This window comes from Pollicipes pollicipes, unplaced genomic scaffold (genome assembly GCF_011947565.3).
Source record: "Pollicipes pollicipes isolate AB1234 unplaced genomic scaffold, Ppol_2.1 Scaffold_6686;HRSCAF=7923_pilon_pilon_pilon, whole genome shotgun sequence".
NCBI classification, from domain to species: Eukaryota; Metazoa; Arthropoda; class Thecostraca; order Pollicipedomorpha; family Pollicipedidae; genus Pollicipes; species Pollicipes pollicipes.
The window spans coordinates 10,855,678-10,868,564 of NW_023596921.1; the positions used below are offsets into that span (position 1 = coordinate 10,855,678).

The 12,887-nt window shown below is 54.1% G+C and overlaps 1 protein-coding gene across 2 annotated transcripts; it reads left to right on the top strand.

The window, feature by feature from the left end:
* Nucleotides 1-164: 164 nt before the first annotated feature.
* LOC119107916 (uncharacterized) lies at nt 165-7,519 on the top strand. Of its 2 annotated transcripts, none has more exons than XM_037231508.1 (7): nt 165-232; nt 603-699; nt 1,068-1,276; nt 1,760-1,980; nt 2,084-2,228; nt 3,496-3,618; nt 6,832-7,519. In XM_037231508.1, exons 2-7 carry the CDS (start codon nt 693-695, stop codon nt 6,952-6,954), a joined length of 828 nt encoding a protein of 275 aa, XP_037087403.1. In that variant the 5' UTR covers nt 165-232; nt 603-692; the 3' UTR covers nt 6,955-7,519. The 2 variants fall into 2 exon arrangements, with proteins under 2 accessions (XP_037087403.1, XP_037087402.1); XM_037231507.1 differs by having other exon boundaries at nt 176-295.
* Nucleotides 7,520-12,887: the final 5,368 nt, after the last annotated feature.

Below are 12,887 nucleotides of genomic sequence, written 5' to 3' on the forward strand. Positions count from 1 at the left end.
TGGCACTAGCAGTCAGAGCCGGTTGAGAATATATTCCGCGTTCTTGGGGGAGCAAAATGGCACACGGGATTGTGTCTCCTACCGAGGAAGTCATCAGGGTAGCTAGGTCACGATGCTCATATAAAAACCGTACTGGCATAATCGGAAACGCGTCGCATTTAGCGCAGATCCTCCACCCCGTTTCTATCCTTGTGTGCTGTCCGGCAGAGTCCTACTACACGCCCTTCATTAGGTCATATTGATCAATCACCCTCACCACCCACACTGCTCCGCGACCGACCGGCAGCAACTGACGGTGAGTGGTTGAACAGGAGGGCTACGCGTCACATCGGGCCGAACAGACTGTGTCAAAATTGTCACTGTGCTATACCCATGTTTCCTTTTCCATCATTTATTATGCGTATACTTCATTCTATCGGTAGAAATCTTTGATGACGTCATATATTTTGTGATCGCTGGTCTTTTCTGCTTGCATCAGGTCATGTCTATACTGGTTATTTATTACCGCTCTGAACTCCTTTCTGATGTTACTGCTTTTAAGCAATGGTACATAATAATGTCACACGGGCGTCGCATCAACTTTGTTTTTGTTGAATCACCAGGTACGGAATCTTTATCAAAAGCCCTCGTGAGAGCGAGGTGTTTTTGTGACACAAGTATGAACATGTTTTGAAAGCGTCAGCTGAATAACCATGGAAGGTAAGTGCTCAAACCAGGCGAGGCAGTATTTAAAGACCAAACCAAATTTTTGGCATCCACATCATGAACTGCGTACTGTTAACCCGAGAGTTAGACCGTTGTTAGGTTTGACTTGCCTTGACACAGGGTCCAAACCCTGATTGGTCAAAAACACATATTTGAAATATTTACTTCCCATTTGCAAGCATTTAACTTTAACTGCAAGTACAGCTCACGTTGTAAGTGTACGGTTTTCAGAAGTAACTTACGAGGAGATGAGTCTCTCTCACTTTAGGATGATCTGTGCCATCTGTCAGCACCAAAATAAGGTTTGCCAACCTCGTGTTGACGGGAGATTGAGACTGACCGGAGCTGCTGCCCTGCGACAGTGCTGATCAGCCTGGGCCTGTACCACCCGCCGGACCCTCGGCTCGTGTTCGGCTCCATCCAGGAGCGGCCCCTGCTGCCGAACCTGCCGACGGCAGCGCCACCTACCCGGCTCGGCATCCTGCTCAGCCGCGACTTCCGCCCGAAGCTGGCACCGGGCAAGTACCCGATTGAGGAGCGCACCGGCTTCATCCACCAGCTGGATGAGCGGGTGAGCTGACTGGAGCCGGCGCTGACGTCACCACCGCTCGAGACGGCACGGCGATCGTCCACTAGCGCCGATGATGGGGAGGGCGCACGGGTTATGCCAGGTCTCATGTAGCAATCGCTGCCATACGCTGTCTCATGTACCGATCGCAATTTCGAGGCGTTTCAGGCATGAGAGCAGTTCATGGTGTCAGCTTGCTGGTATTGCTTTGCAGTGAAATGTCCTAAATCACGGGGCCTTTCCTTCAGTTGAAGAAAACCTGACTTGGAGCACTAAAAGTGATTCTGTTCCATGATTATTTACATACTTCAAATTCGCTTCAAGTATTTTGCCCTTTAGCCACATGTCATGTGGGTTAATCCAATACACAGTCGGGTGTTTTTGTGACACACGTCCCCCACCGACACAAGGAGAAACGGACCTACACTTAAAAATCGTGTAAGGTGTACACGTTAGTGAAACAGCCCGCCATCTCCTCCGCTGCAGACTCGCAGCACGCGGGGCACCATGTTCGGCGCCAGCACGGAGGCGCGGCCGCCCAAGGAGCTGCTGGAACGCGTGCCGTCGCCGACGCGCCACCAGGCCGACCTGTCACGGCCCTGGCCGCTGCTGGTGCAGCGCAGCCTGGCCACGGAGGCGCCGTTCGACCGGCGAGCCGACCGCTTCTACAACCCACGCCAGGCCAAGGACGCCTCCTGTACCCCCGGGTGAGCCGGCCGGCCGGCCGTCGGTGTGGGAAGGCCGCTGTGCGTGCGGGAGGGGGAGGGGCGGGGGCAGGGCGTGGCGAGGTCTGACCGCTGCTGACCGCAGGCCGGGCAACTACCGGCCGGAGGAATGTCGGATCCGCCGCGAGCTGCGCCGCGCGCACAACTTCGGCGGGGAGACGCGGGTGCTGCCATCTATTCGCGTCAAGTGCGTCGTCACCAACGAGGACGTCTGCAACGTGTGTGAACAGGTCAGCGCGCTGGCGATGGAGGCGGCCATGTGGGCTTCTGTTAGAGTATACGAAGGGGTGCAGGAGTTTGTCCAAGATGGGGAGGGGGATCAGTGGCACTTGGAGTCGTTCCGTTCCATTCACTGCGCAAACCTGGAGCTAAACTTTCTCATTTTTTATTGCTCAAGTCCCTTGATCCCCCAAAGCAGCATAGTTTCCATGTCCGTGGATAAATGTGGTCTCAGTCAAGACGGTGAAGGGAGATGGAATCCGCGGCATGCGCGCACAAACTTAATGAACGTCGCTAAGTGGTAGAAAGCACAAGATGGACCACTCATAACATACAATAAACATATATACATATAAATATATATATATATATATATATATATATATATATGTGTCTATATGTATATTATATATATATGTATATATGTATATATATATATATATATATATATATATATATATATATATATATATATATATATTTCAAACCAATACATATGACCGCCGTGACCTTTTCATGAGGGTACGTGAGGACATTGATTTATTCATTTTACCTGACCAAACGTTACGATTCCTCGCACATCCAACACAATCATATCGTTGTGGTCGTTCGTTTGGATTGCCGAAAAACATTGCAAACGAGGTAATCTAGGGCGATAGCAGCAGGCTGGTGTTGTCATGCTATGAAACTATGCTGCTAGAAACGAAAACGATAGGCCGATGCGGCACATTACAAATCAGGCAAGATAAGCACACCCAAGAATTTCGGAAATGTAGCTGCATGCTATGTCCTTGGCTCATCAGGGTGACATGAAACATAGCTGCACGATGCGATCATGCTTTCGGCTCAAAAATAAGGCCTGCAGATTGCTGGAGAACCATTTGAAGTGGGTGTCGTGCCGTTAAATCTTGGTCCCTGACAGCTGTCGAGACCATGTGCATGTACGCCGCACGCTTGCAGCTCCATTCGGTCTGGCTCGTCGGGTGCCACAGTACGGTGCGCATTGCCAAGCAATCGCTTTCGATTTTTGTGAGCGCCGGAGGGGGCAATAAACAGAACCTTCAATAATGTGTACGAAATGGCTATCAGTAGTAGCACAACGGGACCACAAAACCATTACGGTCTGGAATCAAATGCAGCCTAGTTGTCGGAGCGCTAAAGGCGAGCAATGCCCTGCAATCTAAACGGGAGTCAGATTTACTGGGTGGCAAAGCTGACATCGGCGTCTGTGTTCCCCGCCACTGTGTCACGACTGGATCGGGTCATTCCGCCTCACAGAAGCCCTGCGGCGACTACTGGGATAACGGCAAGGAGCAACTGTGCCGCGCCTGCCACCACCGTCTGAGCCACAAGGCCACCCAGTACACTGCCTACAGCCGCGACTACGTGGCCACCTTCCAGGTGAGCCGGCCGGCGCTGGAAGGCGCCACCGCTCGGCCACCTCTCCAGGTATCAGTACTGTGATGTGTCGGCCGGCACTGGAAGCTGCCTCCGTTCAGTCGCCTATCCAGGTACCAGTACTGTGATGTGTCGGCCGGTACTGGAAGCCGCCTCCGCTCGGCCACCTCTCCAGGTACCAGTACTGTGATGTGTCGGCCGGCCTGGAAGCCGCCTTCGCTCGGCCACCTCTCCAGGTACCAGTACTGTGATGTGTCGGCCGGCCTGGAAGCCGCCTCCGCTCGGCCACCTTCCAGGCATCAGTACTGTGATGTGTCGGCCGGCACTGGAATCCGCCTCCGTTTGACCACCTTTCCAGGTATCAGTGGTATCAGCACTATCAGTACTGTGACGTGTCGGCCGGCACTGGAAGCCGCCTCCGTTCGGCCACCTCTCCAGGTATCAGTACTGTGATGTGTCGGCCGGCACTGGAAGCCGCCTCCGCTCGGTCACCTCTCCAGGTATCAGTACTGTGATGTGTCGGCCGGCCTGGAAGCCGCCTCCGCTCGGTCACCTCTCCAGGTACCAGTACTGTGATGTGTCGGCCGGCACTAAAAGCCGCCTCCGCTCGGTCACCTCTCCAGGTATCAGTACTGTGATGTGTCGGCCGGCACTGGAAGCCGCCTCCGCTCGGTCACCTCTCCAGGTATCAGTACTGTGATGTGTCGGCCGGCACTAAAAGCCTCCTCCGCTCGGCCACCTCTCCAGGTATCAGTACTGTGATGTGTCGGCCGGCACCGGAAGCCGCCTCCGCTCGGTCACCTCTCCAGGTACAGAATCAGTGGTGTGATGTGCTTAGAGATGTCGCAGGGAAATATGGTTACTCCCTGCTAAGATAAAAAAGTAACATGGTTTCCTTGTTGGAAAAGATTAACTAAAAATATGTATATCATATATAATATATACAGACTTTTATTGTGTATATGATCTATAATAGAAGTCACACTGCTATGCCCTGCTGACGACAAATGCCCTTTAGTCTAGTGAATCTGGGTTTTTTTCTAGCCTTCCCAGCTTCCTGCCGACCTATGTCATACACGCGTCAGTGAAGCCGGAGAAGCGCATGGGCAACGACAGTTCTATTGTGATATTTCTCTAATTAAATCACCTTCCCTCTTCGATATAGCACGGTTTCTGTTCTGAACACCACAGAAACATTCCTCGTGTTTGGCGCAGATCGCATTTTACCGGCTACTGACAGGGATTTCCCGTATTTCCTTCATCTATCCCAGAAGGTGACCCGACGCTGCTGAACATTCGCCCCCTTGAAAACCCTCAGCTAAACGGGATTTACCAGCCGTAGTCTTTTCTTACACTCACGGACACACAGGGAGTGTCGGCTTCCCACCAGGGTCACGCTTCGAGACCAGCCAGACGCTGCGCACGCTACCCCAGGCGCTGACGCGTGGTGAGCCCGAGGTCACAGAAGGTGCATTCCACACAAACGGATCCCTGAGCGGGCGCAGCACCAGGCAGAACTGCCGCCGCATATGCCGAGGTATCGCACCAATGCAAGATAGCGGGCGTGGACAGGCCGCTGCAGGCTCGGTTCTGAGGGCTTGCCTATGCCTGGTGCAGTTCCTGCTCATTCCCCTCCCCCAGGTGTGGTCAATAGGCTACGTATGAGCTTCGTCATGCTTCAAAGAAATGTGCTGTGGCTCACTGATTGAAACACGTCCTTTAAGTACAGTTTCTACATCTGACTGCTCTGCCCGATCCTTCTGCCGTTTTTTAAAGTTCTGTATGACACCCGTGCTGTATGACACCCGTGCACCCGTGCACCCGTGACGTGGACAACCCTAAGATGCGAATGCGAGCAAGCAGATGTACTTATACTCTTACTCGTAACGCCCCCTCCCCCCTCCCCCCCCCCCCCCGAGAAACACCGGTGGCGGTCAGATAACACGTATCATCGACACGCCAGAGAGGGAAGTGAGTTCGTGCCGGGCCTAGCAGTCCAATCATCGCATCTTTCCGGCGGCCCCAGTAGTCGTGCCCGGCCCCAGGCACGCGGTGCGGGGGCGCCGCTAATTAGACCCCCGCCATTTGGTGCGAGCCGGCGGCGGGCTGAACTGCAGGCCTAACGGCATGCCGGGCCCCTGGTGCGGCTGCCGAGCTGCGGCACGCGGGACTGCAGGGCGCCGGCTCAGTGTCGCAAAGCACACAAATGATGGGCATTATCCACAGAAGAGGGCGAACTGTCCTTCTGTTGCAATTAGACGAGCTCTCATGCATTCAGATGACCTCGGATGAGCGAATTTGGTATGTTCTATGCGTGACTTGGCCATGTAATGACAGTTGTGACCTTCACAGTATTAAGTCTTACGTCAGTTGCGTGCATCCATTTCAGAGACTGCAGTTCAGCGTTAGCGATGAGTATGCCGTCTGTTCTAGGGGTATGCTACCTTTTAAGAGGGAATGCTGTCTGTTCTATTTGCTTGCGTTACTTGGTGTCTGTCTGGCGGTGCAGTGCACCCATGAGCGTATGGCACGCAATCAATGTACTTTGCTGCATGACTGCAAGTATACGCGCAGTTGTGAGGAGGCTTCTAGCTGCTTCTGAGCCGTGTTCGTGTGTTTCTGCAAAAGCAATGCTCCTGGAGTGTGTGTGCCTGTGTGCACTCGCGATAAGCTACATGTTGTTGCCGTTCCTTATTTGTGCAAAAAGAACATTTAGCCGCTGCTCCATGCTCGAGTGTGTGTGCAGGATGTGCTTAGTGTCGTCGCTTTACATTTACATGTGCGAAGAAGATGGTTGTTCGAATGCTCCGTGTTTGTGTGCTTGTGAAGAAGATGTTTGTCGTCACCGCTCCTTGCTCGTGTGCTTATGCAGAAGGTGCTTGTCTTCACCGCTCCTTGTTCGTGTGCTTGTGAAGAAGGTGTTTGTCGTCACCGTTCCTTTTTCGTGTGCTTGTGCAGAAGGGCGCTTGTCACCGCTCCTTCTTCGTGTGCGTATGCACCAGGTGCTTGTCGTCACCGCTCCTTGTTCATGTGCTTGTGCAGAAGGTGTTTGCAGTCACCCGCTCTTTGTTCGTGTGCTTGTGAAGAAGGTGTTTGTCGTCACCGTTCCTTTTTTGTGTGCTTGTGCAGAAAGTGTTCGTCGTCACCTGCTCCTTCTTCGCGTGCGTATGCACCAGGTGCTTATCGTCACCGCTCCTTGTTCGTGTGCTTGTGCAGAAGGTGCGTGACTGCAGCGACATCCACAAGCACGACGGCACGGACGCGGCGCTGAAGCTGAAGTCGGAGCGCGAGATTCGGGAACTGCAGTACAAGGAGGCCTACCTCAGTCTCTACTTCTGAGCCGACCTGGCCAGCGCCTGCGCCGCCGCACCGGCGCCTCGAACCCGAGACGACATCCTGCAAGCCGAGGACTGTTGGGCGCGGTCAGGGCCGCTACCAGCCTGTCCATAGCTAGGATCGAAGATCGTAATCATGTTCTATCATTCATTCGTTCTTCTGCCGCAAGACACGCACCTAATGTGTGAATTTTAAGTTTTAAACACTCGTCGCTTGCGTAAATTTGCCAGTTCTCTGCATTCTCTGCTAGTAACATTTCGAGAGCCCTGCAAGTGCTCTTCCGGGGTGTCGTCACCTTTGTCGCCTTTGTACCCAATGCCACGTCTTTTTGCTCGTGCTGTTTAGATTCCTTGTTCAGTTCTTGAAAGCGAATTATGCTGAGCTTCACTCAAAACGATTACTTGCAAGATGCAAGAGATCTAATGGTACTTAGCTAGTCATCGAGATGCTACTAAATAGGCAAGGACGTGGTGATTACCATATTCCCGCCACCATTGGCAGTTGGTTTTAGCAGGCAGGCGGCCGCAATACACACCAAAGTGTCAGCAAAACCAAACCACACACAAGTTAGCACTATACTGCTGCTCGACCCAGTGCTGAAAGAGCTTGCTGGAAAAGCAATATGGCATACACTCCCTCTCTTTCTCGCCGTGACCGGACTTTAATCGGACCTCTGTGACAACTGACAGCCGTTCTCCAATGACACATGACAGCGATTGCATCTCAATCCCTCCGAGGTCCCCGTTGCTGCCGACTGGTGACCCGGCGGCCACTGTTGCGCGCCACCCGTCGCTCCCCGCGACACCTCGGCCGCGCAGATCTGCGACAGCCCGCGATTACATCTGAGGACACCCCTCTCCCGTCGCCGACGCCGCCCTCTGCACTCGCAAACAGCGGGCGCGACGCTCGCCGCGGCGACAAACACGGTGCGACGCGGCTCACCCGCCGCCGAGCGCGCCGGCCGGCCGCGCGGCGTTTTTGCCGCCGTCGGCGCTGCGCGTCGCGCCGTTTTTCGCCGGCACAGGGACGGCGTCGCTCGTGTTTACGGCGCCGGAAGATGCGATGGCCGGCGACCGCCAGAGATGAGCGACGAGCGTGCCCACGCCGGTCACGGCGGCCGACATGAAGATAAGGCGCCGCTTGACTTGCAGATGGCGGCTGCAAGGACGTCGTGCCCTGGCGCTGGTTCCTGGTTTGCTTTCCGCGCAGCGGCGGCGTGCTGGTGATATTTCCGCGGCTGTTCTGGGGTTCGGCCTTTCCTGTTATCTTGCCGGCGCTGCGACAATGCCAACGTTTTCTCTTTTGTGATGTCTGGACAATGCAGCACAAGCGGGTCGTGCACCACGTAGGCCCCTTGATCACTTGTCTGTCAGCTGCGCAGTGACGCGTCCACTCCCGGGAGTGCATGTGTCGACGTCACTGCACGGGGCCAAGTAACCACAAACACTGCCCACACCTTCAATATCGACAATTACGCGCCACTTTACCTCATCACGAGTACAATGGTGCCTCCGCCGCGGCGGTTACGACGGTGAGCTAACGTTCATTGTCTCGAGGTAAGATTCATGACCTGCTGGCGGCGGGTCGCCTTCGTCCTGGGGCTGTTTTTCCCGCACTCACGGCACCCCCTGTCCTGCTCTCCATGCCGCACACTGCCGCCGGCAACCTGCCTATTAACTGCAGGGGGGAGGGGGGCCGACCACGCCCACCTGACACGGAGTCGGAGGACGTGGCGAGGGGGGGGGGGGGGGGGGGGCTGCGGGCGGTCAGGGTCGCACTGCGGCCGGCTCCGCGGCCCTGCCCGCCAACACAACGAGCTAATGTCCCGGTGGTGTCGGCTACGACGGCGGCGGCGGCGGCGGTGCGGTCGAATGGACCGCCGCTGATGACCTGGCAAACAGCGAGACAATACCCGGCAGTGTGTCAGTGGTGGCGCTGGCGGCGGCGCTCGGCGACGAGGTCGGTCACCGCCCACCGCCGGCCCTTCGGGTGCGCGCCGAGCGTTCCGCAGAACCACGTGATGTGCCGCCCGGGGGCCGTCCAGCCCGGTGATCAGAGGCGCCTGCAAACTCAGTGGCGGTGGTGATGGCGGTCGTTTGGGCTTTGCGTGCGAATAGGAAATGTGCATGGTGGAAGTCCCTAAACAAGGACGGCTTTATTGTAATCTGGATTGAGCAGATCTTTGACATGCTCATCACGTCTCTTCTCTACGAATCCATCTTGCGTTGTTGTATCTGAGGTTTGGCTACTTTTCGCTTTTCTATTGAGGTGAAGTTTTGGGACCTTTTGCGCCAACTATTGCTATTTTAGCTGTATCGCCAAGTAGCTGACGGTTTCGCTAATCATTCGTTAAAGATGGAAGCCTTATTGACGTATCGCTGATTTACTGCACCTTGTTATAATCTATGCCATGCTATTCAACCAAATCCCAATAGCGTTAGCCTGGCGGCGTCAACCACCATCATTCCACGCAGAATATCTCACTTCAGGATGCACTCGGCCATGGTGGCGAAGGACGCGGCGCCAACTAACTACTTCCTCGATGTCTGTCATTAGCATCGCCTGGACGGAGTGGCTACCCACCCCGCCCCACCGCGCGGCTCGATGGGCGGCACCCTCGTCTCGTCTGTTCGGGGTCAGCACGCACCGCATGCGGCGCGTGTTTACTGAGTCCTGGGTGGGCCGGGCCCGCTGTGGTCGACCTCCGAGCATGACTCAGAGCCGCCTCGCGCCGCACACAGGAGAGACGTGACGCTGACCCCGTGACCTCGCCGGTCCGCGCTCAAAGTGAGTACGTAAACGATGTGATGGGGGATGAACAAGAGTACCTTGGAAATCATTTGGGCCATTGAACGCTACGAAGTGAATTGTTGCTTGTCGTTTGTCACTGGGCTATAGTCGGGGCTGTGGAGAGGGAGTGCGGAGGAGTGCAGCGACACGCATGAGGGGAGACCGGCGACGGCTTGACGGTCATCCTGCTCTACCCCCGTGCCATGTCTGGCAGAGAGAATTCACACGCTGACCTGCATTTTCACATGCAGAGGACAGATGACACTTGGTGACGTCATTTCGCCAGATTTCTAACCGAAACTGTGAGGTGAGCAGCGTGACCTACGCTTGTTCCTCCGATTAGGTTCCCAAACTCCGGCTGTGAGGACACAGTTGCGGCAGAATCAGCTCGCCACAACTTGCGCATTCTTTTATTACGTTTGCATGAGATCCTCGCAGGCGGCCTGAGTCCCCCCATTTACTACTTCATCATGTTGTGCAAGTTCACAATCTTACACTCCATTACGATGGTGCCTAATAGGGAGCACGCTGTGATCGTCGTCTGTCGTGCAGCGCGCCGGCTCCATGGGGAAAACCTTTCTGTCCGATTACACAACGCAACAACTGGTGTAAAATCTGGTTGGCGGAGGTCGGAGCACATCACGGCGGCATAGCCGACCTTTATCTCTGGCACGTTTTTCCTCGCGGCTAGATTCCGCAGCGTGATGTCATAGCCACATACCAAGAGATCGCACGGCATATTACGCGGTGCAAGCGATTCACCATAGATCATCGTCTAGGGTACCACCTACGTAATAAACAAAAGCATGAATCTGGAACAAACAGCCACGGTCCATGGCCGCGTTTTTAACTTGGGGAGGCGTTCTGAATCAGTGCCGTTCGTTAGCGAAAAGCACGGGTCCGTACATCCAGACCCTCTCCCCCTCCTAAGTGAACAGAAGACCGCAGCGCGGCGCCGTCGGCTTCCGCTTTGATCGGCTGCAGGTGGTGGCTCGACGGAGCCCGGCAGGGCCCGGCTCCGGATCGGCGGCGTCGTGGAAGACACTCCCGGCGCTGGCACGGGCGCCACGTCCGCCGCCGCTGCCTGCCTGGCTCGGGGAATGTGGCGGCTTTTAGAGCCTGGGCTGCGCGCCGGCGCGCTGTGCAGGGAATGACAACAATGTCCGAACCGTCCGGAAGACTCCCGAGTAGATGCAAGATTCTCCGAGAAGATTTGTGGGCTGCTGTCATCTAACGTAAGGTCAATACATAAATCAGGTCTACTGTGAAAATGTAACACAGTGCAAAGAGGGTCTGGTTCCAAGGGGCATTGAATAACTGATGGGAAAAATAGCCAACATCACCATGTGGACGGGAGTTATGGATATGTGTGTCTGGGAGAGAGAGAGAGAGAGAGAGAGAGAGAGAGAGAGAGAGAGAGAGAGAGAGAGAGAGAGAGAGAGAGAGAGAGAGAGAGAGAGAGAGAGAGAGAGAGAGAGAGAGAGAGAGAGAGAGAGAGAGAGAGAGAGAGAGAGAGAGAGAGAGAGAGAGAGAGAGAGAGAGAGAGAGAGAGAGAGAGAGAGAGAGAGAGAGAGAGAGAGAGAGAGAGAGAGAGAGAGAGAGAGAGAGAGAGGAGAGAGAGAGAGAGAGAGAGAGAGAGAGAGAGAGAGAGAGAGAGAGAGAGAGAGAGAGAGAGAGAGAGAGAGAGAGAGAGAGAGAGAGAGAGAGAGAGAGAGAGAGAGAGAGAGAGAGAGAGAGAGAGAGAGAGAGAGAGAGAGAGAGAGAGAGAGAGAGAGAGAGAGAGAGAGAGAGAGAGAGAGAGAGGAGAGAGAGAGAGAGAGAGAGAGAGAGAGAGAGAGAGAGAGAGAGAGAGAGAGAGAGAGAGAGAGAGAGAGAGAGAGAGAGAGAGAGAGAGAGAGAGAGAGAGAGAGAGAGAGAGAGAGAGAGAGAGAGAGAAGAGAGAGAGAGAGAGAAGAGAGAGAGAGAGAGAGAGAGAGAGAGAGGAAGAGAGAGAGAGAGAGAAGAGAGAGAGAGAGAGAGAGAGAGAAGAGAGAGAGAGCGGGAGAGACGAGAGATAGAGAGAGAGAGAGAGAGAGAGAGATAGAGAGAGAGAGAAGAGGGAGAGAGAGGATAGAGAGAGGAAGAGAGAGGCGAGAGAGGGAGAGAGAGAGAGAAGAGAGCGAGAGAGAGAGCGAGAGAGAAAAGACAGAGAGAGAGAGAGAGAAGAGAGAGAGGGGAGAGAGAGAGAGGAGGAGAGAGGAGAGATTAAGAGGGGGAAAAAAGAGAGAGAGGATAGAGAGAAGAGAGGGAGGCAGAGAGAGAGAGGTGACACCGAACGACCACACAGGACATGCCATGAGTGTCAGAATGCAGCGCTTAGGCTTGGATGCTTGCAGGCGTCCGCAATGAGGCGTACAGCTTCAAATTGTTTACTGAAAACCATTCTAGCACCGCAGGTGCGATATGTCTTGTATGACGTAAGCCAGTGTGTGTGTTCTTTAGTTGACTTATTTTGATCTGGCTAACTTGATTATTTAACCCTCCATATGTTTTCACATGCATAATGACGCAGCACAAAATTTCTAATGAGAGGGGGCGCGTGGCACTCTCTTTGAGTGCGCCCACGGGCAGAGGGACATAACACAAAGGGAAAGACTTCGTTTCATTTAAGTTTGATAGCCACAGACCGCCATGTCTTCTCCCTGTTTCTACGCATATGACCATAAATAGAGAATTGTGACCAGAGGCTATCAGCGTAGAGTACATGGATGATAAATATTCATACACTATTTTCTAAGCTTCTTGGAACGCGTGGACTGTATTGATGAGCAAAGCATCTTATGAAGGGTCAATGTGGACTGGATGATTATTATTGGCTCTTCGAGTGCTCGGAGAAACAGCCTCTCGTCTTCGGGAAGGTTGTGGAGCTTTGCTGGCTGTCCAACCCTTAGTACAGTCTGTGAAACCTGTTGATTGAGGGATTCTATTTAATGTTGACGTGCATTTGTCATAATGACCCTCATGCAATGCTAAAATATGAACGCTAAGTAGTAACCACATTATGCGTCATAAACAGAGCTGCAGTTTTCGTCTGCAACGTTGCGAACAAAGCTTTGTTAACAGTTGCTTGATCAATGCCGGCATTGGCTGCTAGCAACGTTGCGAGC

What these genes read in the sequence shown, in the direction of transcription:
- LOC119107916 (XM_037231508.1), top strand. An exon ending in TCCACCAGCTGGATGAGCGG is followed by an intron (nt 1,277 to 1,759) that starts GTGAGCTGACTG and finishes CCTCCGCTGCAG; the next exon opens with ACTCGCAGCACGCGGGGCAC. An exon ending in GACGCCTCCTGTACCCCCGG is followed by an intron (nt 1,981 to 2,083) that starts GTGAGCCGGCCG and finishes TGCTGACCGCAG; the next exon opens with GCCGGGCAACTACCGGCCGG.